Here is a 23,184-nt window from a genome sequence, read left to right on the forward strand (position 1 = left end):
GTGACTGTATCTTCAGCCTGCCTGTCCTCTGTCCTTTCCCTTGTGGGGAACATAGCCTTGACCAAACTGCTGCATCCTCCACAGAGGGAAGGAGTGAGATGCCCCTTCTGTGGAAGAGGGAGGAAGGGCGAGTGAGAGAAGAGGGAAGATTCAGGGGTTTGGTCTCAAAAATAGGTTCCAGTTTCCAGGAGGACCCAAGGCAGGCAGTGCTCACGTGGTCAGGCACCAATGCTCTCCACAAGGGTGACTTTGAATCTGGAGGAGCAACAGGTCAGGAGCAGCACCCCTCTCTGGGACCCCAAGTTGTCCCATCTCACCTGCCCTGAGGGCAAGTGGGGACCAGGGACCAGGCACCCCATTTTTCCAGCCATGCAGTCCTTGAGTAAGCATTGCCTATTTTTCATCTCTGGTAGGGAATGGAAATGAGGAGGTTACTCTTTGCTGAAACATTCTGGAAAGTCATAGCTGAAATCTCTTACTTTTCTCTTCCATCTGTTTATTTTTACCACTTAATAACACGTCTGTCTCGTCAACTATTCCTGACACTGTGGCAAGAAAATCCAACTCAGGGAAGACAGATTTATCAAAGAGACATTAGCTCTTCCTCACTGCATGACACCATGTCAGTTCTTCTCCTGCACATAAAATCTGGTCTGTAATTTCAAAGCGTGTCTTCTATCTCTTTGAGGGGGTGATATGACCAATATATTTGAAATTGTTGCTTGTTATGTGAAAGGTTATGCAAACTGTGAAGATAAGAAGCAGTTTCAAGTGCTTCAAGGAGCCTCCTTTTTTTTTGATGTGTTTTTCTCTTCGCTGCCACATGATGTTACAGACCTAATTTCAAGAGATTAGTAACAATGGCAAACCAGTCATTTAAATAATCTGTGATAGAGGACAGAACTCTGAGACAACATGAAAAGTCTGTGCTATCAATATTTCTCACCATTAAGAAAATCGTGGTCTGCAAGCTTCACTGTGACACCAAACCTGCTCCTGCTTTCCCAAGGGGTGCCCCAGGTCTCTGCAGAGGTGCCTGGATGAAGGTCAGCAGTGTGAATCTCCTTATGAGTCATCTTGGGTTTATTAGCTTGACAGTGGATGGCTTCACTCACCCCTTTTGTTTCAAACTGTGCTCCTGGTTTCTCTCCTGAACCATCCACCTGATGGGGAGGCCTGGAAGAACTGAATCTGAACGATCTGACATTTTCAAATGTTTTACCACTTTTTTCTTATTTTCTTGCCCTGCCATGAGTTTTGTTTTCTAAGTTTTGAATCCAGCTAAGCTGAACCAATGTCCTTGTTTGCTTTTTGGACAGGGAGCAGGCATATTTCACTGAAACAGTATTGAAACTCCCAGTTTGGTGTTCAGAATCACTCAGAACACATGCATTCTTCTGGGCATATCCTGGTAGCACAACCACAGTGTTAGTTGGGAGGGATATAATCCAACATTCTGTTGGAAGCAGGACAGTTGCCAGCATTGGGAGAGGAGAACAGAGCTGTGGATGTCTCCATGCCATGTGCAAAACATGATGGATAAAGGCTGTCTGTGACACACTGGCTGTGAGAACAGCACCTGGGTTTAGTGATTCCCTCCTCACTAGAACTGAGCCTGGCTCTCCCATTTCTGCCTTGGGCATGGTCCCTGTTGTGCTCAGAGGAACTTGACTTCCAGTACCCGGTGTTCCAGAAGTGATCCTCAGCTAATGAAAGCAACCCTCAGCATTTCAGAAAACAGGTGATTCCCATATCCTATCAGTTCACAAGATCATCCTCTTCACTCCTTGTCCATGTGAAAGGCAGCATTAACTTCTAGAGAGCAGGATAACCTGTCCTTTGGGAAGCTCCTTCCTTCCCTGGGAGTGAATGGCTCCTGGATGCCTTCAGTATCTGTCCTGCCTGTATGAGAAGCTACTTCCAAAAACTAGGTAAAGAACACCAAAACCATGTTGTTGAATCTTGGAATTTCCCTGTGTGTCCCTCTACATGTTTTATTACACTGCAAGCATATTCCATCAACAGCACCATGCACTCTGCCCTTATGAGGAGTAAGAAATGATCTGGCAGGTTCTATACATCGTGGAAAACCTCTTATTGCAGAAAATAAGGAGAAACTACCAGTTTCTGAAGAGTAAATTCAGATTTGCATCTGCAAGGGAGAAGGATTTGTTCCAAAAAGATGGAAAGCGTTAAGTGAGCTGGTAAATGAAATTATTCAATATTGCCCCATACTGAATTTTTTTTCCCCCAGAAACACTTCCTGAAATGAAGGACCTGTCTTGTGTTTCTTTCTGTCTTTGGTTGAGGCTGGAGTGTGGCTGCTACGAGACAAATCCACCTTTTCCTTCCTTTGATCACAAAAATGCCAACTGAAAACAAACTTCAGGAATCTGCTGCCAACAGAAGGGTGCCAGGCTGGGATGGAACTGCCAGTGCACGATCTGCCAGTGCAACCTCTTGACTGCACTTGGGCCCAGGACTTTCCAGTAACAGACTGAAAAGGCATTTCCAAGATTCCCTGATTTCTCTGATTTTCACTGCCTTTTGGGTACACTTGCCTTGTTTTGTCAGGAACTGCATCCCAAATTAATTCTGTAGCAAAAGAACACATCAGACTGTTGTCCAAGGTCCTTCCCTTCAACACATCTGCCCCAGCAGAGAGGAAAAGAAGGGGATCTATCTAAAAATAATATTATTGAATATTTAGGTGCTGCTATTTTCATCATATATTGTTTTAAAGCTTCAGTTCACTTGGTGCTTTTTGAAGACTTGGGTGAAGGAAAGCACCTGTATTACCTACAAAAATGCCTCTAAGTCCTGTTTGCAGCCTCTGGGCACAGACTGGCCAGAAAAAGAGGAAGTGGAGGGCAAAGGCTGTGGAAGGAAAGGAGGCAGAAAGGGAATGTAAACTGGAGCTGATGTCTTGATCCTGCCTTTTCTGCTGGTGCCTGAGCCCTCCTCCCTTCCCACCCTTCCAGCTGGCCCCAAGGACTGTGGAGCCCAAAGTGCAGATCAGAAAGGATGTGGCTAAGGGACACGTGGTAATCTTGGGATGCCTTGTCTGTCCTGGATGCTGGGAGATGGAAACACAGATTTCCAGGAAAATTCACTGGCACTAAACAGTTTAACCACCATGAGGGAGTTTGGATTTCGCATGTAGAGGTGGGGATGAAGGATCCATAGTTCCATCCCCTCCTACAATGACTCCAGCTGAGGCCCAGGACACAAAGTCCACCTTCGCAATTCAGCAAGCACCCAGACATGACAAACCATTATCTGAAGGAAATGAACCACCATGGGAATGTGGTGGTTCCCCTGGGCTTGGCTGCAGGGTCTCCTTGGAGGAGCAGAACTGATGACAGGGACAAGTGCTGTAGTTGGCACCAAGACAGGAGACCACCTAAGCCACCCAAGAGCCACACTTACAAAGCAGATGGACAAATCACAACAAATGAGGACTTTTTTTTATCTACACATTTCACCTGACATAATTTCATCCTATCTAGTCACTTGATCCACCTTGTAAATCCAAACTTCAGTATTTTTAGTTACCTAAAAAAAGAAACAATGCTCACCCAGAGGCTCAGGCTGGAAGCATGAAACCCCAGCAGATCAATATTAAGTTACACCCTGGCAAATAGAGGGAAAACAAACACAGTTAACTCAGAGCCACGTGAAACTTTGTGCATTAAAAACACCCAATAGTGTTTTATTCAGAAAAAATAAACAGCCTTGCTTTGAATGAGATAAACATTCACATTAGATGACACTTGGCATGATAATGCGACCCAGGAACAAGCCGTGCCTCAGTGCCTCAACAGCACAGGAGGGTGTGAATAATCCTCAGAGGCAACAAGAGCCCCAGCTTCTCCCACATGCCTGCAGAGCCATTCCCACTCACCTGTCCCCAGTGGCTGCTGGTGTTGAGTTGATCTTTGGTTCATCCTGAAATTAGTGTATTCTTTTTTGGCTTAGCTTCTCTATCAGCCCATCTTATTTAAACTACATCCTCTGAATTTTTTATTTTTTTGAGCTTTAGAATTTTTTTTCTAGGAGACTTTCTAGTCTGCAGCCAGCTGGGGCCCCTCTTCTTTCCCTTGGCTCTACTCACTGTGAGAAGAATAAAAACCTCCTCTGTTCTCTTTGGACATGTTTCCAGCACTTGTAGAATGGTTTATCTGGAAGTAACATTTCAGATTTTTCTATGCTGCAACTGACACCACTGACAGGGATGTATCTTCACTGAAGAAAGAGAGGAAAACTGAGAAAGTTCTGCCTCCAACCCTCTTCTAAAGCAAGACAGAGCTCAGGCATTCTTCCCATCCTGCTGCCCTTGACCTCTCAAGAAGTTCTGCCCTCCAACCTCTTTCTTCCACAGAACCACAGCAGCCAGCAGGGATCTCCAGTGGTCTCTGGTCCAGCCCTGAGCCAGCTTGGATCAGGTCATTGGCAGCTTCTGCAGTCCGAAGTGAACCTTCCTCCAAGGATGGAGACCCCGCACTTCCCTAGGGTCACTGGTCTTTACTGAGCAATCACCTTTATCAAACATTTATTAGGGAAGCAATCAGGGAGGGGCCTGTGCCCACCCAGGCTGTCCTTTGGGCCCTGCTCACCTCTGGCTCTCCCTGGACAGCTGTTTCTCCACATAGTGCTTGGGGTTACCCACAGCACACAGACAAAACAATTTACACTAATAATAACTTTCCTGAGGTTCTCCTTTCTCAATCCTGGTACATTCCATCTCTCCTGTAGGATATTCTGCACCTGAGAAGAACTCGGAACTGCAGAGGGCTGAACACCCTTTAATGCCCCTGTACCACGCTGGAAGGGGCAGGTGTCAGTGTACCTGCCTGGACACTGTTCCTGGTCCAGTGCAATACCAGCCTCCAATGTAAACACACACTGGATGGAACATCTGACCTTCCTTTTCCTCGCAAACTACTGCCTCCCCTCCCTGGTTATAAATACATGCTTCAGAAATATATAAATGCATAACTTAACAGCTGCTTTGACACAGGCATGGCAAAGAAACCACACTGGGCCCCCACACTGTTTCACCTGGTTCCCTCGGTGCAGCCCCGTGTCCCTTGCACAGGTTGGGGAGATCCAGCAGTCACGGCTGGGATTTGAGCCAGAGGGGTCTGTAGTGTTTGTGGCCTTCTCATCACACTCAATGCAGCAACATTTGTTTTCAGGCAGAAAACATCAGCCTGTGCCCTTGCCTTGCAGCAACACCATTTTTGTCTGGCAGTGTTATGACTGGCGGGTGGCTGTGTCCCCTGCCAGACACCACAATGACTCCTCGCTGATCCCAGTGCTCCCATGGGACAGGGAATATTCCCAGTGGGAACTGAGGCCCTGCACACCACAGAGTGCAGGTATGAGAAACCTTTCCAAAAAACCAGCCTTGGCCTCATTCAGACAGGGCGATGCCAAGGCTGGGAAGCAGCTGATGGGATTCTGACAGATTTAGCACTCAAATTGAGGCCTCAATTAAAAGAGCAGCTCCCCAGGCTGAGGCTCAGGGCCTGTCCTGCCCCAGGCCAGCCCAAGGCAGCGCCAAGCAGAGCTCACCCAGGTCGCTCTCATCGTTCTCCTCGGGCTCACTGCTGAAGTTGCAGGCGCTGCTGCTGGGCAAGCTGCAGCCAGAGCCCGTGCTCAGGGACCCCTGGCCCTTGGGGTCAGTGCTCAGCCCCAACGCATCTTGCGGGCACACGCTGCCTGTGCGGGCAGGAGCTCGCTGGGAGTCGTTCCTCTGGCTGAAAAACTGCCTCAGCAGGGATTTCTGGAGGGTCGTTTGCAGGCTTTCAGAAGTCCTCTGTTTTGTGCCTGCCTGGGTGTAATGCAAATCCAACTGCAGGACCACATCTGTCTGGAAGGGGAGAACAAAGAACACAGAGTGAATGGGAGAATTTGATTGGAAGCAGAGCTTTCCCACTGCTGCCGCCAGGAAGGAGCCTTGGCTGGCTGCTGTGCAGGCTCACAGCCCCATGCTGTGGCACAATGGAGCAACACTACTGCCAGAGAAAATGGGCTGTACATACTCATACAGCTCACTATGCCTGCAGGTCTCAGCCATGGATTTTGGATTTCAGGATCTCTCCTGAAATCAGGCCATGTGGGATCTCATCAGCTCCATCAGGGAACTGCCACTGAGAGCACCCACCCCAGGGATGTGGGCACAGGGCAGCAGGAGCTGTACCATGGCCAAGACCAATGCATGTGGGAGAGGAAAGCATGAACCACTTGCAGCGTGCAAGGTCAGCTTGGATGGGGCTTGGAGCACCCTGATCTAGTGGAAGATGTCCCTACCCATGGCAGGGGGTGGAAGGAGATGAGCTTTAAGGTCCCTTCCAGCCCAAACCATTCTGGGATTCTATGAACTAAAACACACCTCACACTGTAAAAGCCAACAGCTTTAACCAGCAGTGCTCCATAGGGATCTACTCACAGACTAGAACTATTTTAGAGTTTTATAAAAGATGAAGAAATAAGAGAATAACCACATCCATGGCAGTCAAACCCCTGAAAACAGACCCCCAACACAGCACTGTGCCTGAAACACCTGTAAAGAGCAGAGAGATGTATAACGAAAACAAGAAAATTTTGGCAGGCAATGCCTGGTCCAGGTCTCCTGTCTGCACTTAAAAGCAATGCAGAACAACAGGGAAAGGTTCAGAAAAGAGCTCCAGGAACAATCAAGACCTGAAAGCACAGCCATATGCTGAAGCACATCACGTACAGAGCAAGTAGAACTTGCTGTAGGCAGATCCAGGCAGCAGCTTGAGAGCAACACTTGCTGTACGATCCACTGGCTGTGTGTTAGGGGAGGAATAAAAATCCAATAATGAACAAGGTGCATACTACTGTTTGACAACAAACAAGCCAGGGGACAAGCGATTCTGCTTCTCTCATGGTCTTTAAATAGTTTGAGGGTGCTTTGAAGTGTGCCAAAGACGCACAGCTTGGATCAGGCTTGGCAGTGTTACTCTGACGACTGGAGATCCTGGCCAGCCCACGAACTCATCTCTCAGGCAAGCACACAGCCTAGTGAGACATTCCTCCACCTGAAATAACTGGGCAGGTCTGACCTCCCCATGGTTAATGGGGCAAAGAGCAGCCTCCTGGGCAGGCAGCAGGAAAAAATAGAATCCATGACTGGTGATGCCTCTCTGCTCTCAGCAGAGGCTGCTGTGGGTCAGCTTTGATAGGAAAGTCAGGCAGAGGAGAAAACATAAAAGCAAAGAGCATCCACAGTTGGGATCTGCAGCCTGATTGTAAATCAGAAAGATTTTGCTCAGGTGGAAAAGGTGAGGTAAAAGAACAGTGCTCTCCTATGGAAACATGCTGGGAGAGCTGGGTGTGTCCAGCCTGGAAAAGAGAAGGACCCAAGATGACTTTAGAGCCCCTTCCAGTGCCTAAAGGGGCTCCAAGAGAGCTGGAGAGGAACCCGAGTCAAGTGCCTGGAGTGACAAGACAAGGGGGAATGGTTTCCCACTGCCAGAGGGCAGAGTTAGATCAGATATTGGGAAGCAATTCTCACCTGTGAGGCTGGTCAGGCCCTGGCACAGGTTGCCCCATCCCTGGAAGTGTCCCGGGCCAGGTTGGACAGAGCTTGCAGCAACCTGGTCTAGTGGGAGGTGTCCCTGCCCATGGCAGGGGGTGGAATGAGATGAGTTTTAAGGTCTCCCCTAACCCAAACCAATCTGTGATTCTCTAAAAGAGGGCAGCTTTTGTCCTTGAAGATCAACAAGCTCCTCTTCGGTCTGGATGTGACACTGACATGTGGTCAGAGAGGCATATCCAGCTCCAGCCATGCAGATGGGGACACCAGTTCTGTGAGAGTGCAGAGCCGGGGAAATTTGCACCTGGCTACTCACTACCTGAATTTTCTGCAGTGCACAGAGCTGGAAGACACAGTCCAGCTCCTCCCGCTTGTACACAGAGGCCAGCAGAGTCTCCACGTGGTCCAGACAACTCTCTCTCTGGATGGTCACATCATCTGTCTCCTAGGTCAGGAAAACAAGAGGAAATGCAAGGAAATTTCAGCATCAGCATGAAGCATTGAGGCACAACTATCCATCAAATATGTGCTCAGGGCTTTGATTAACATATTGTCTGGTGGAAATGCTGCATATCCTAATGGAAGTACTACAGAAAGCAACAGGAATGTAGATGTTTTACACACTTGCCTTGTACATATCAATGAGAAGACCCTGAGTGTCTCAGCATATGTCACAGTTGAGATGGTCACGACACACAGAGTATCACCACACCATTTCAGAAAGCTTCACCCCATACAGAGTAACACCATACCACCTCAGAAGGCTGCAAGCATCTGCCCTGCTTGTTCTTTAGCCCAACCTTTTATACTCCTCATGTTGATGCATTGCACCTGTGTGCCCCCTGTTCTCTTTGGTGGTTGGTCAGTGCACCTGGGCACTCCATGGCTCATTGCTGTCACTACTGCTCACCTGCTTTTCACAGCTGTACCCATTGGGGATGAGCTGCAGCCCCACTCCCAATTACCACAAACTGTGTACCTACACAGTACACAGAGTACATCTTACTGTGAAAAATGGGGTACAGTGGGATTTGCAGCAGAGCACGAAGCAGAGCACGAAGCAGCACCAGCTGGTATCACAACCACAGTAGAGCCAGCAGTATATCATGGAGGAAGCAAGCTTTCCAAAGGCACAGCTGGAAGCTCTGAGCTGTGCTACCATCTACAGAACTGCCAATTCTTACCAAGTTACTCAAATTTAACCAAAACAGCACTGTGTCTATGAGATCCTCTTTAGTACCAATTGAATCGTGGAGCCACTAATAACACCCCAGGAAGAGACAAGGGAATAAAGGCCTTATGAAATCACAGATCATGGAATATCCTGAGTTAGAAGGAACCCACAAGGGTCATTGAGTTCAACTTCTGGCCCTGCACAGACACCCCAACAATTCCACCCTGTGCCTGAGAGCATTGTCCAAGTGCTCCTGGAGCTCTGGCAGCCTTGGAGCTGTGACCAAGTCCTTCTTGCCTTGGATTTGAGCCCTCCAGAATGGGTGACAGACCACATTCTACCAGCCCCTTCCAGAAGGCTTCCCTCTGCCAGCTAGCCCTGGCAACCATCCCAGTGTGATCCTTAGGAGGAGAAGTTGCACTGGGCATGCTGGTGAAGGAGGCTGTTTTAGGGAGGTAGAAGTGGGAGAAGCCCTGGGAGCTCTTCCTGGCCTTCCCTGAACTGCTGCCTGCAAGCAGCCAAAGCGATTTGGTTCTGGCCAGGAGAGTATAAATAAAAGCATTGGATTCCAAATGCTGGCTGGGATCTGCAGGCATCAGGATCACCCCTGTATGCAAGGCTGGTGGAACAGGAGGTCACTGGAGGTCACTGAAGGCTGAGGAAACACCATTTATCTCTGTGCAAGAGAAAGCCAAATCCATCTCCGCACTTGGCAGCTCATTACAGGAAAGATAAACTGGAGAGAGCTTGGGGAAGATCAGGCCAGTGAATGGAGACCAAAGAGGCAGGAAGCAGATCAGCTAGATGCTGCTGACACAGGGCTTTGGCAGCATGGCTGCACAAAGGAGGGTGTAGCCCTGCTGTGTCCAGCCAGCTCCATCCTCCAGCACATGCTCTGACCTGCAGAGCTGCCTCCAGCCCAGGGGTCCAACAGCAGAAGGACTGGAGCTGCTGGAGAGAGTCCAGAGGAGGCCATGGAGATGCTCTGAGGGTGGAGCCCCTCTGCTCTGGAGCCAGGCTGGGAGAGCTGGGGGTGGTCACCTGGAGAAAAGAAGGTTCCAGAAGACCTCAGAGCCCCTGCCAGAGAATAAAGGGATTCCAGGAGCTGGAGAGGAACTTTGGACAAGAGCCTGGAGTGACAGGATAAGAGGGGAATGGCTTCCCACTGCAGGGGTAGGGTTAGATTAGAGATTAGGGAGAATGTCATCTCCACTTCAGAACTTCCTCCCTGCAATACAAACCATGACTTACTTCCGTGTTGGAAACAACTTTTTGTAGATTTCAAGGCCCCATAAAATTAACATTTTTGCTTTTCTTGCCTAAACTACAATTGCCTTGCTCCTTCATTTCATTAATTTGTCCGTGTTTTAGTTGGCACACTTTTTTTCCATGAATCACGGACCTGAAACTGGACCCACTGTTCCAGCAACAGCCAGGAGAGCCAGACAGGATCTCACAGAAATCTCAGAGCTCTAGTTTGCAACCTTGCCACGGCTTTGTGCCCTGTTTTTGTTGCCTCATCTGATTTGGGCTCTGACCAGAACTGGTTCTCCACTCACTGCCCATGCCATGCTGACACTACCTTTTATTCTTGCTCACAGGCAGGAACTTGGATCTGCTGAATAACAGCCTTGGCCTCGAATTGTACCTTCAGTTATGCAAATCCTTCAAAAATCTGCTTTGTAGCACATTGCAGAGACACTTGGTGTTATGGGATCTGTGTATTTAATAAGCATATCAGTGAAAATAAAAAACCAATCCCACAGCCCTGATTTTCCAAAAAGCCCAAACATACTCAATCACCCTCCAAGAAGGAGAGTTTTCTCTTAGTTTTAAGTGGCCTTCAGTCCTGGCACTGGGCACTACTGGGAAGAACCTGGCTCCTTCCTCTTTCCACTCTCCCTGCAGGTACTTGTAGACCTGGATGAGTTCTTCCTGAGCCTGTCCTTCCACAGGATGAACAGCCCCAGCTCTCTCAGCTTTTCCTTACAGGGGAGGTGCTTCAACCACTTCATCATCTCCATGACCCTTTGCCAGAGTCTCTCCAGAATGTCCATGTCTCTCTTATGCTGAGGAGCCAGAACTGGACATAGATGGAAGATAATACCCACTGCCCTTGCCTTGTCCTCTGAGCTCGTCACTTTGATGCACAAAGCATCAGATAGTCAGGCATGGAGGTCCTTTGCAATCTATTGTAACTGCTCCCAGTCACCTCCTTGTCCTTTCTGTGTTTGGGGGTTATTGGCTCTGTCACTTTCCCAGAGATCACAGTGCAGTTGACCCTCCTGGAGCTTCCCAAATCTTCATTCTTGCCCTCCTGGAAGGCAGGAGTGACACTGGCTTTTCTTCAGGACTTAGGAAGACCATGAGGAGATGGAGAGTGTGGTTGCAGTCTCATCTCCAGCTCCCTCAGCACTCATGGGTGCACCCATCAGGTCCTGGGTGTTTGTGAATGTCCAGTTGGTCCAGCGGTCCCTGACCTGGTCCTGCTCCTCCTCCAAGTGTCTCCCTTGCTCCAGACCTTCTCCTCAGTTTCAGGGTTCTGGGAGTCCTGAGATACTTGTAGAAGTCCTTCTTGCTGTCCCTGGATCCAGCTCCACGTGGGCTTTGGCTTTCTGAGCCCCATTTCTACAAGCTTGAACAACATCTCTATGGTCTTCCTACATTACCTGCCCCTGCTTCCACCTCTTGCACACCTTTTCATGTGTGAGCTCAGTTAGGAGCCCCCAGCAAATCCATGCAGGCCTCCTGATGCCTTTGCTTGACTCCCTGTTCATCAGGATCCTTGAGAACCCACCAGCTCTCCAGGCTGTGTCCCACACACACATGGCTCTCCAGACTAGTGACCTTCAAGACATTCACCCTGGCAAGGAGCAACCTGGTGTGTCTGCTTTAGCAGGAGGGCTGGAGTGGAAGATCTGCAGAGATCCCCTCCAAACCCAAACATCCACGACTCTGTGATCTCAAGGGATCAATTAAAGCCCTGACACATGAGATTCAGCTGACAGCCACTCATTATCCACAAGTATCTGCAGTCTGCTAAATTCCCATCCTCCACAGCCTCCTGTTCCACAAACTAATTCCTTACTATATTCTCCTTTATCATTTCTGGCTGTGTAGGAGAAAATGGAAAAATGTTTTCTAAATTAATTCTTTTAGACAATTCATAGTTATTTATAAACCGTTCCCCATGGTGGGATGTGCTTTTTAATGAAGATGGCGTCCAGGAATTGGCAAGGCCAGGTTTTAGCTGGCCCAGAAATAGGGATATTCTAAATAAATTGGGGGAAGGTTGACTGGCAAGGCCATTATGTCAAACAGCTCCAGATCAAGTATCTGGAAAACAAGGAGATCCAACATAAAGGTTTTTAAAAAGTAAGGATTTAAACAGTATAGAGAAAAAAAAAATGGGAATGTCTTGGATCATATGCTAGAGCAGCCTCTCTCTCCAAAGACAGTGTTTGTCAGGTAAAAATATAAGTCAGGCAAGACACAGGATGGGAGGGAATATGGGACAACTAAAGAAAATGGATCAATGCTAGAAAATTCCATCGTAATTGTTCCTGGCAAACCCACAGCAAGCCCATTTAAGTCCCCTTGATAACCAGAACATGGCAAATGGTAGGAAAACTCCCATTTCCTACGCTCCCCACTTCCTCAATGTAACAGCTCTCTGGGATCATTCCCCAGGGCTTACAACCTCACATTCAGCTTGGTGTTGTTGGCCTTCAGCCTCCAGCTCCTGCAGCTCAGCCACACACGTGGGGTTTAGGGGGGCCCTGAGCAGCCCTCAGCATCCCCCAAAAGTGCTGGCAGGATCCTAGAGGGAGTCCAGTGCCCCCGTGGGCATCTCAGGGATCCCACAGGGGTGTGGTGGCTGCTGTGATGTCTGAGGTGGGGCAGGTGACAGTCATGGAAGGACATGCTGCTGCCTCTGCAGACAGCACTGGAGCTCAGTGTCAGCCAGCTCCACCATGCACTAGGACAAGAAGAGGGATCTGGCTGTACTGGTGTCCCTTTTTGTCCCCCTGATCCCTCTTGAGACAGCTCCAGAGGCAGGAGCAGGCAGCTGGGTCCTCCTTCCCCCCAGTAACTGATGTGGGGCAAAGCACACAAATACATGCTCGCTCACACAGACACGATTTTCATGCATGATGCTCACAAGGGGAAACGATGCTGCAGCTTAGGAATGGGCAGGATCAGGCTCCAAACCTCCTGGATACACCACGCTGCATCAGTGACCCCAATGTGCTGAGAGGAGCAATGTCCCTCCACGAGAAACAACAGCCAAAAAATCCACCACAAATGAGCTATGCTTCGGGAGGAGGACTACAGAAAACAAGGGAGATAGTTACAGAAAGGAGCAGCAAATTAAATCTGTACAAGTGGCATGGAGACCTTCAGTAAAGCCCACACTGGGCACGTGGTCTGGGAGAAAAGGCTTGAGAAAGGGTTCAAGGAAGCTGGTACAGCTCAACTGGGAAGGAATATATTGTTGCATTAAGATATATTAGCACAGCAGGCTAAAGAAGTCAAAAAGCCAGACCTACTTGCTAACACAGAAAACAGAATAGCTCTTGGCCTCAATCAGATTAAATGCAATAATTTAATCAGGCAGGACAGAAATCAATCTGAAGGATAACTCGTTAAAGGCATCAAACTGCTGCCAATTTTTTTTTTGTGATGCACAAGGAGCAAGGCAGTGAATCCACTGAGATGTGGAAGGAGCCTCAAAGAGGTGTATGTATGCAGAGGAGGGGATCCTTTTTCACCTGGGATCAGCAGTTCCCAGCCTTCAGGACTCAGCCCAGCCACCCTCCCCACCTGTGACCTGGGGAAAGCAGCCCAGGAAGGGGACAGGCAGAGCACTCACGGCGAGCTGGCGGAGCAGGAGCTGGGGGTCAGTGATGTGGGCCAGGGGCGGCTGTGGCTTGGCACACACAAACATCACGTTGGAGAAGAGCTGGAGGAAGCGGAGCTCCACCCGTGCCCCACATGGGAAGGTCACTGTTCTGCTCGGCAGCTCTGGAAGGGAAATTTGAGCACCATCAGCTCCTTGGAGGTTCCTGTCAACACCTCCCTGCACAGCGGTGTCCCCAAGGGCCACAGGCATCCCCAGCTCCCTCCTCCCCACACCCAGCATGGCTCACCTTGGCTGTGTCCCCAGTGTTCAGTGGCTGCTCCCGAGGGACAGATGGGGTCCGTCAGGGACCGGGCTTCCTTCAGAGTGTGCTTGATCTCCATCACCTGCTTCCCAGTGACCAGGGGATCACGGCCAATGTCTGTGGGAAAGAGTGGGAAGCACAAGGATCACTCCAGGCTCCTTATTGATCTCCCTGCCTTTCAGGCCCTACATAAATGTCTCCATGCTGCTCGGAGGCTACTGAAAGCTCCCATGGGGCACGGCCATGATTTGGAGTTCAGGGAAGAACAGTGGGGGGGATGGGATGGGATGGAATGGGATGGGATGGGATGGGATGGGATGGGATGGAGTGATGTGGAGCCACACGGTCTCTGCTGTCTCTTCTCACCCCTGCCACTGAAGCGAGTGGTTTCTGGCTTCTCTTACCTTCTAACACATCCTCCAGCATGTGTGTAACCTTCTTCTCTTGCAGAATGTGTTTCTTCAGGTATTTCATGAAAATCCCAGAGCTGAACTCCCCATCCTGCAATTCATAGGCTTCTGCATCTTCGCTCCTGCAAGAGTAAGGATATTTCTTCAGAGTCCTTGCAGTTCTGCATTGGGCATGAAGTCCAAGTCAGTCTGGGGTGGCCAACTCCATCCAGGCTCTATTGGCTGGGTCAGAGTGAGCTTCTCAAGGAATAACACAAAGTGCTTTGGTTGGGCCCCAGGAAGGATGGGCAGGCCACAGGTTAGGAAAAAGCAGTGGAAGGGAATGGGATAGGACAGCACAGTCTCCTTTGCCAGCCCAGGTGGGTGACAAAGGTGAAAAGCCAGTGGAACTGGCACTGGACCAGTGAATAACACCCAACATCTCAGGAAGCTTTAGGTGAGCTGCTCGTGGAACGTTCACCTGGGGAATCTGCTGAAGAACAGGTGACAGGAGCTGATGTCACCTTCACACACAACTTTCAACTGAAGCACAGGCTGATGGCAGCAGAGAGGACAGAAGTGCCTGGACAGCACACCCAGCAGATGGAGGGTGAGAGCCAGAGGGAACTTGAAAGCCTCTCCAGCCTCCATGCACAAAAGGAAGAGAGGAGACCGGGCTGTGCCAGAGTCTGGTCCTGTGTGAGGCTGTGGGAATGGTGAAGTCACTTACGTGGAATAGCCATAGACAGTGTTTCCCCAGGGCTCCAGTGGCTGCACCTGGGACAAGGCACATCCTGGGTTGTACCTGGACAGGAGGCAAAGGCACAAGTCAGTGTTGAGGACATCTGTCAGCTGGAGGGGACAAATCCCACACATTCCTCATGTCCATCTCTTAGGGATGGCAGTAGGATCAACTCTCACCTCAGACATAACCAGAGAGACTAAAGCTGGGAATCCCACCAAGAACCCAAACCACAGGGAAAGGAGTACGTCTGTCTAGCTGTGACTTATCTGCACTGGTAAGCTCTCCTTGCCCCGAGCCTGAAACTGGTACAACCTGGAGCTGTGGGTGCACGTTGCCACCTCCCTACAGAGGCTGGGTTTTAACAACTCCAGGCAGCACCACAGTGCAGAGAACACACAGCTTCACCGTGGCCCAATGGACAACTGTCCCTCAAGAAGTCAGAGGTGCACAGCACCATGCTTACAGCTCAGTTGTCTTTGCTGGGGGTCTGGGACACCCCACGGGGCCCTTCCAGACCATGCACACACCTTTGCCTTAGGGAACCAAAGCAGGTTATGGATGATACACCCCCCCAGATCTCCCTGAGAGATGGGATCAGGACACACACACAAGTCTCAAAGCCCAATACTGGTCCTGGCACCTCAGTTTAGATGCAGCTGAATGAGCACAGCCCCTATTATTTCCAAAATCAGGTAGATCCATGGTGACAGGATCTGATTTCCAACAAAAAAAGATATCTTGGTTGCATTGAATGGTTACATTTTGCCCATCTGACTGCAGGCAGACTGACAGGCTGCCTCCAGTTCACACCAGTGACTTGGAGCTGTTCCCAGTCACACAGCGAAAAGAACCAGGCACAGAGGCAGCGTTAACTCCAGCACAGTTTCCTGGGGCTGGAGCTGGCACACTAAGGAGAGCAGAAAGGACAGAGGTATTGCCAGCAGCCAGCATGTCACCTACTGCTGGTGGCACAGTCTGGAGATGTTCAATGGTAGAATTCAACTGCCTTGTGTAAGTTGTGCTAAAGATGATCAGAAGAGAAAATATGAGAAAGGAAACATGTTTCTAAATCTGAATATTGAGTTTTATCTGCTCTTCAATTGCTCTTAATTTAATGCAGAAATCTTTGGTTCCAGATCTAAGGATAAATCAGGAAATTCCTGGAAAAGGCAATCACATCGCCCAAAATCAATATATAAATGTATGAGGCTACACACAGGCTCTGTGCTCTGATTCCTCCCCTGCTAAGGCTGAGCATCTGCTCCCTTGGCAAAGGGAGATGTGTTTCTCACCACCCTGGCATTTCTGGTGCCAACACATGGGGTGAGGAGAAACTCTGGGTGAGCTCCCTCTTAGCACAGACACAGCTTCATGCAGCATCAGTCTGACCAGGAGGGTGCTGGGAAAGGAGGCCCTGGGAGCCTTGTTTTACACAGCGGTGTAAACACACACAGCTATGAAATCCAGATGCTTTCCTGAGCTGAAATGGTGACTTCTTGAGAAAAAATGAGCTCAGGAGAGAGCTCCTGCCCCCACAAGATCAGGGATAACACCCACCGCATGAAGTGCTGTGCTTGCTGTGGAAAACGGGAGGTGTGAACTTCAGGGAAGGAGGGAGAAAACCAGCTGCACAACTTTGCCTAAATATAACAGCAGATCTCACACTGCATCCTCTTCCCAGAGCACCACTGAGACTCCATTGAGCAAAGGAAGCAACGGCAATGCCAGGGAAGGAGACAGCAGCTCAAAGGGAGACAGACAGCATCTCAAAAGCTGTTTTACAGATTGTTAACACTTGCACTGGTGGTCCCTGTGCAGCCCCACAGTGCCTCCCCAACACATACTGCCCTCAGATGGCACACCAGCAGCCCAGAGCTGCACCAGCTCTGCACCAGCTATCTGCACCAGATAGCTCCAGCAGAGTATCCATGAGAGCCAAGTGTTCCTGCTTTGCTGCAGGCCATCCCCTGCCTCTGATCATACTGGGGAGGGCAACCAGGTGCTGCCAGGTGTGCCAGGGAAGCAACACATTCTGCTCTCAGCAGCCAGCAGGAAGGGAGAAAGGGGATGCTCCACTCTGGGGAGTTCAGGGCGGCATCAAGGGACATCAAGGTCCTGCTCCAGAGCTGTGGGACAAGTCCCAGCACAGCCAGCTTTAAGCTATTCAAAGCAAGCAGCCCCACCACTGCAGCTAAAAGGCATCAAAAATTTATCATCTCTCCAGGGCCTGGCAGGTCTCTCAGGGTACCAAAAGCCCTGTTGTCTTTCCAATTCTTAGCGCAGGAACCACAGCACGAAGAGAGAGATATTCCTACATTTGCTCTCCAGCTCCTCTCTGACCTGTAAATCTGCCTCAGGAGCCTGAAATAAATGAACTAATGACAGCTTCTACTGCAACAGTCCACCCACCTCAGCTGAAATTGGACAGGTAGCAATTTCCTGCAGCAGGATTGAAGTCTGCAGGCCAAGGGAAGATGATGGATTTTCCACAGAAAGTGGGAAAATGCTGATCCCTGACCTCAGCAACAGCAGCTTCACAACACGACCACTTCAAAGGATTTAAGCCCAACAAAAAACAAGTAGCAGGGCTTAAAATATTTTCCCTGTCATGTTGCACTCTTCTCACAGATGTTAACAAGAACGCAGCCAGGAGAAGAGAGGTGAACTGAACACTCCCAGCCTGAGCACGTGGGAAATACGGACCAGGAAAGCACACAATCAGCAAGATCAGGTTAGGTGGGTCAGGCTTGAAACAAAAGACAAACCCTGTGCTGAGTTTAAGCCAACAATTTATGCCAGGCAGAGCCACCCTTCCACAGGCTTGAGGCAACCTGCCTGTATTTGCCAGGCTTCTTCACCTCAAAAAACCAAGGGAGGGTCTCCAGCCCCTTTTCTCCAGCAGATCTCAGACAAGGTCTGATGCTCTCTGCACTAATACATGATTGACCCATCCCCCAGGACACCCTGCAGGACCTGACAATGTGGTTGATTTTATGGCATAGATCAGTAACCTCTGACAGAGGCTCAGCAGCACCATGGGGGCTGTCTAAACCCACAGCTGAGGATGGCTCCCCTCCCCCAGCCCTCAGAATGCCCAGCCCAGGTGCAGGAAGGGGGAAGAGGCCCCTACCACTTCCTGCAGGTGTCCAGCAGGATGATGTTCAGGGCTGTCTGCTGCTGCTGCATCTTCTGGAGGATCCTCTGCACACTGATGCAGTTCTCAGAGGCATAGGGTTGTGGAGCATCAACAGGGACCATGTAGTTCCTCCCCAGATGTTCGTACCCATGCCCAGCATAGTAGAATATAGCTGGGAACAGGGAGAGGAGAGGATGAATCAGGATGCCAACCTGCAGGTCTGTAACCAGCTCCCCATGGCCACGTCCCACCTCCTGTCCTGGAAGGATACTGGTGCAGGGCAAACTTAGACCAGTAGCACCTATGGAACTGGAGCCACATTGACCTCACAATTTCAACTTTTTCCCAGTTTATTCCCTTCACTGATGTTGGAAGCAGCCCTAAGAGGCTCTCCTGTGCTTGTGGATTCCTGCACTGTTTGTCTCCTGAAGGCCCTGGGTTTACACACTTCCAAACCCTCTGTGCTACAACACCCAGGCTCAGCACCTGCCAGGCTGAATTTCACCGTTGTACCATGTTTTGGTTAGTCCTCAGCTCTCTGAAGGAATAAGGCAACAGAAAAGGATTTTACCAGGATGGAAAATACATTAACAGCCATTTAAATGAGAAGCTCCTCAGTTTCCTAGTTTTGGAGAGACTAACAACGGATTAGGTGATGGGAAACATTCTCAATTTCAAAGGTCTGCCTGTATTCACACACCTATAAGCTGGTGAAAAATTAGACACAGAGAGATGAGTTCTTCAGATGTCCAGAACGTGAGGATTGTGTGCTTCAACAACCTCAAAGCAGGCACCAGCCCTGTTAGGCAGGAGAGGAGTCAGACTCACGGAGATGCTGGTGGGAAGCCCAAAACCTAACAAGAATTTTGGGTTTTACTCTTAGGCACATGAAACTTATTAATGGTTTCTACCTTCCCAAGATATGGCAACACAGGGCCATCCAGGTGGGAAGCCAGCACTGGGGAACTTGGCATGGCCTAAGCTGGGGCTCCTCTCCAACCCCAGGTTCAGTGCAGGGCTGGCACAGGGATCCCCAGGCAGGCTGGAGCTTCTCAAAAGGAAGCTGCACAGTGGCTGGCTACCCCTCCCCAGGACCAATGCCACTGCTTGGGGATGCTGGTTGGTGAAACTTGGGGAATTGAAATGGGTTAAAAATAGCTCTGTGACGTGACACAGAGAGTTGTGTCACTACAACTGGGGGACAGTGAAGAGTGAGAGGTCAGAAATGGGAAAAAGCAGCTAAGAGGCAACAGCAGGAGAAATTGCTCACTCAGATTCACTGCCAAAGCCCACACTTCAGTAAGTAACCTCTCCTCTATTTTTCTTCCACTGCTCCTGCCCCTGCACTTGGCAGGATGATCACTTTGGTGTGATTCTGCAAGGATGCAGTAACAGGGGCAAGAGCTGAAGGGCTGAAAGCATGATCTCATTGTGTGGAGAATGGAAAACATGATCTCATAGTCAAAAAGACCTCGAGTTAACTTTGGTTTCTATTCTCAGAGGACAATGGAAAGTTTCTCAAATAGCCATTTTCACAGGTGCCCATGAGATTTGGGTTCCTCTTCTGGTGGATCACCAGCCAGAGACAGAAGGCTCTGATTTGCAGAAGCTTTAAACTCTCATAACTTGCGAATCAAAGCCACAAAACCCTCCCCTGAGATTAGAAAACAGTATAAAACAGGAAGCCTTCTAGAAAAATTAGATGCAGGGTGGGCCCCTTGAGCCATTGAGCACTGGTGGCTTTTGTCCTTCTGCCTGTACATGCAAGGGAAGTGATGACATCTGTTACGAGGCAGCATCACTGAGGCTTGGAAAAAAATGAAATGTAACAGGAAAACCCACAATAAATGATTCACTCCTTAAATCCTCTGACTTTTGAGGTCTTGTTGAGTACCTCAATGTACCACCAAGTGCTCCCCATGCTATATAAACCACAAAGACTCGTGTTCAAATCAAAAAAGGTGAGTTTCACATCACCTGAGCAACTTCTCCAACCTCTCCTGGACTGAATCTCTCCTCCTGAACAGGAAAGTCAACAGTTTGCCCAGAGAAGGAAAGGGATATTTTTTTCTGAGTTCTTCCCACATTGTATGAGTCAGAACTGCTCATCACAGAAAAACTTCTGAGTACCAAATTAAAAAGGGGAAGCTCCAAGCACTGCTTATAATGCAGGAAATGTCAGCATGAGGCTGAACAAAGGCATCACTCCATATTCTTAGTATTCCACTCATGATTTTCTGTTTGCATTGCATTTCCAACGTAATTTTTTTTTATTTGGGACTTTTTAGGACGCTCAAAATAACATCCATGGGGATTCCTCACTTGCCTAAGGGTGGAATAATTACATCACTTAGAGGATGTTTCAGAGGCCTTCAAAAATCCTATGCAGCTTTTCTAAGATGAGATCTGGAGGAAAAGCAGCCTGATAATCCACCACCTCCATACAGTGAATTGGACAAACCTTTGGATCATAGAATCATTAGGGTTGGAAAAGACCTCCAAGATCATCAAGTCCAACCTTGGACTGAACCTACCATGCCCACTAAACCATATCATGCAGTGCCACATCCACTTGTTTTTTGAACACTTCAGGATCCAAGCCTGGGAGCTGTGCTGGCATGGTCTGGAGATGTGGAAGAAAGTCTCACAAAAGCCTTCAGCTCCTGGAGGGACAGTTACAGAGACCAAAAAGCCCAACTGCCCTTGTCAGCATAGACCATACAACAAGGGGCAGCAAGCACCAGCCCATGGAGGTTCATGTTCACCAGTCAGTCCTCTCCTCCTCCTGTATGTCTACACAAAGCTCTCCTGACTTCAGCTCTGCTGGTTGCTACACTGGAGGTGGCACCTCCAGGTTCCTCAAGCACGAACGCTGGGATGCCACAGGAGCGTGTCCAACACGTACATGGGTGTACAGGGCTGGCTGTCACAGGCACCTCTGGGGGCTTTAACAGGCTGCCTGAGCTGCTCCTGGAGCTGCTGTCTCACCACAACTGGGGCACTCAGTAGGCAGCCTGACCCAATGTCCCACCATTCCATTAAGATTCCAGTGAATGTGGCAAGAATCCTGAACTCAAATCACTGCTGGATCCAGCCCACAGTGGGGTTCACTGTCTTCAAAGAATAGCACACCACTCAGCCTGGAGAGCTGTTAAGAAAACCTCAACCTAAGCAGGCATTGCCTCACAAACACTCAACTCAGCTGTTGATGTTTTTCCTGACAGCACACAAAATCAATTTTGCCAGGAAGGATCAGAGGCCACGACTGCAGAGAAGCTCTAAAAGTTTAAATAAGGCATGACAGTATGAAAGGTTTGCTGTTTCCAAGCCTTTTTTTCTCTCCAGCGCTTAGGAAGGGCCATGGATAAAATGCCTTTTGGTCCTCACTTTACATGGATAGAGGGTAAGAATGGCAGCTGGGATGACTCTGGCCTGGGAGAAATAAAGCCTGGGATACACGGAGATTTCAGAGAGCAACAAGAAAAGGAAGCTGCAAGTGAAGTCATGGGAAGATGCTGTCATAGGTGATGTGCTCAGATGGAGGGCCAGGACTGCACGTGGCCCTTCCCACCAGCTCAGCTCCCCAGATGAGTCACTGCTTCCCAGAACAAGGTGGTTGTGCAGCATTTACCTCGTGGCCAGGTCCCCATCCATTACACAACCTCCAAACCTCATGCTGAATGCCAGCCTGGAATCAGCCCACGCTGACTTTCACTGTCTGGGCACCACTCAGCTGGCATGCAAGCCTCACACTGAGGTTTGGAAGAAAAAAAAACACCTGCAAGGTGTTTTCAGGATATCTGTCATGCTGTGAGAATCTCAGGGACCCCAAAGATGCTACTTTCACCATCAAATCTGAACACCTGCTTTAAGATCCACAAGATCTGCTGATTGGGTTTGTGGCTGAGGAACACTTCCTTACTGAGCACAGTGCACAAATTAAGCACAAAGCCCAACCTCAAAACCACCTGCAGCTGGGAATGAATGCTCTTCTGCAAAAGGGTTGTCAGGGGCCCAAATTAGACCTTCAGGAAAGAGAAACAAGGAAATCATGACCAGATGCAGCAGTCAGGGCCCAAAAGGAGCTCCCCTCCTCACACATGAGTGGGGGGGCCAATCAGTCTCCTCAATTCTTTTATCAAAGGAAAAATCAAAACCAGCTTTCCCATTCACTATTGGAAGCACTGGATTCCCAAAAACTCAGTGTGAGCCCATGCTGCTGGGACTGGAGGTGAGCCACACATTGGGGAAACATCCACTTTGCCTGACTATAACCTGTCAAAACTAAACTACACTTATCCAAGGGCTCCTGTCAAGCCTGGTACTGATGCAGGTCTCCTCTGAGACAGAAATGTTCAATTTCTTCTCTTTTAATTCAACAGCTGTTCAGAAAATTCCTAATCCCGATTCAGCACGGGCAGGTGGCTGAGCTGGCTTGGCCTTACCATAGACTCCCTTCCCCAGGAGCTGCAGGAACTGACTGACTGCTGTCGCCATCTCAGCCTTGTTCAGATCCAGCAGGGAGACAACCTGGAAGCCCAGATGCTCCAGAAGATGCCTCAGCTCAAACACATCCCTCACAGGAGCCATGAGGTTGGGGTGATGCTGGTAGCAGTTGTTGCCCACTAAAAGTGCTATTTTGCCTGTAGCTGAAACAAACACCAAGTGAAAAAGCTGTAAATGCTCAGCAGGAGGCAAGATCTCACCTCCTCCTGCTGGAGTGAGGATATGGGCAATCTAAGGAAAGAGTTAGGCAACAAGGATAGACCCTAGGCTGCTGCAAGCCTGGAGCACCCTCCAGAAAACCCTTGGCTTTCTGAACACTTCGACAAAACACACAATCATTTCGACAAAAGAGCTTGAAAAGTTTTCAGTTGACAACCAAAATCCCAGGAATGCAAAGGTTCTGCTCTACCTGCCCTGGGGTCTGGCATGTCAGTGGTGTGTGGGAGGGGGATTCACTGAGGCAGGCTGAGGGGTCCTTTCCCTCACAGGGCTGAAGGAGAGA

At 49.4% G+C, this 23,184-nt stretch overlaps 1 protein-coding gene across 5 annotated transcripts in view; it reads right to left on the reverse strand.

Annotated features, from left to right (window-relative positions):
• Positions 1 to 23,184, reverse strand: part of LOC128813602 (mucosa-associated lymphoid tissue lymphoma translocation protein 1 homolog) — a 34,381-nt gene that overhangs the window by 6,466 nt on the left and 4,731 nt on the right. Inside the window, exons 7-15 of one of the 5 annotated variants that reach the window (XM_053988871.1) lie at positions 22,622 to 22,825; positions 18,171 to 18,348; positions 15,026 to 15,100; positions 14,311 to 14,438; positions 13,892 to 14,023; positions 13,615 to 13,766; positions 7,887 to 8,012; positions 5,578 to 5,875; positions 3,579 to 3,633 (exon numbers count right to left, since the gene is read on the reverse strand). In XM_053988871.1, coding sequence (XP_053844846.1) covers positions 3,587 to 3,633; positions 5,578 to 5,875; positions 7,887 to 8,012; positions 13,615 to 13,766; positions 13,892 to 14,023; positions 14,311 to 14,438; positions 15,026 to 15,100; positions 18,171 to 18,348; positions 22,622 to 22,825 — 1,340 coding nt within the window. In that variant the 3' untranslated portion in view covers positions 3,579 to 3,586. Of the gene's footprint in view, positions 1 to 3,505; positions 3,634 to 3,673; positions 5,876 to 7,886; positions 8,013 to 12,903; positions 13,071 to 13,614; positions 13,767 to 13,891; positions 14,024 to 14,310; positions 14,439 to 15,025; positions 15,101 to 18,170; positions 18,349 to 22,621; positions 22,826 to 23,184 lie in introns of those variants that run through there. The other 4 variants (XM_053988869.1, XM_053988868.1, XM_053988873.1 and 1 more) reach the window with 4 other exon arrangements.

Source organism: Vidua macroura, chromosome 12 (genome assembly GCF_024509145.1).
Source record: "Vidua macroura isolate BioBank_ID:100142 chromosome 12, ASM2450914v1, whole genome shotgun sequence".
NCBI classification, from domain to species: domain Eukaryota; kingdom Metazoa; phylum Chordata; class Aves; order Passeriformes; family Viduidae; genus Vidua; species Vidua macroura.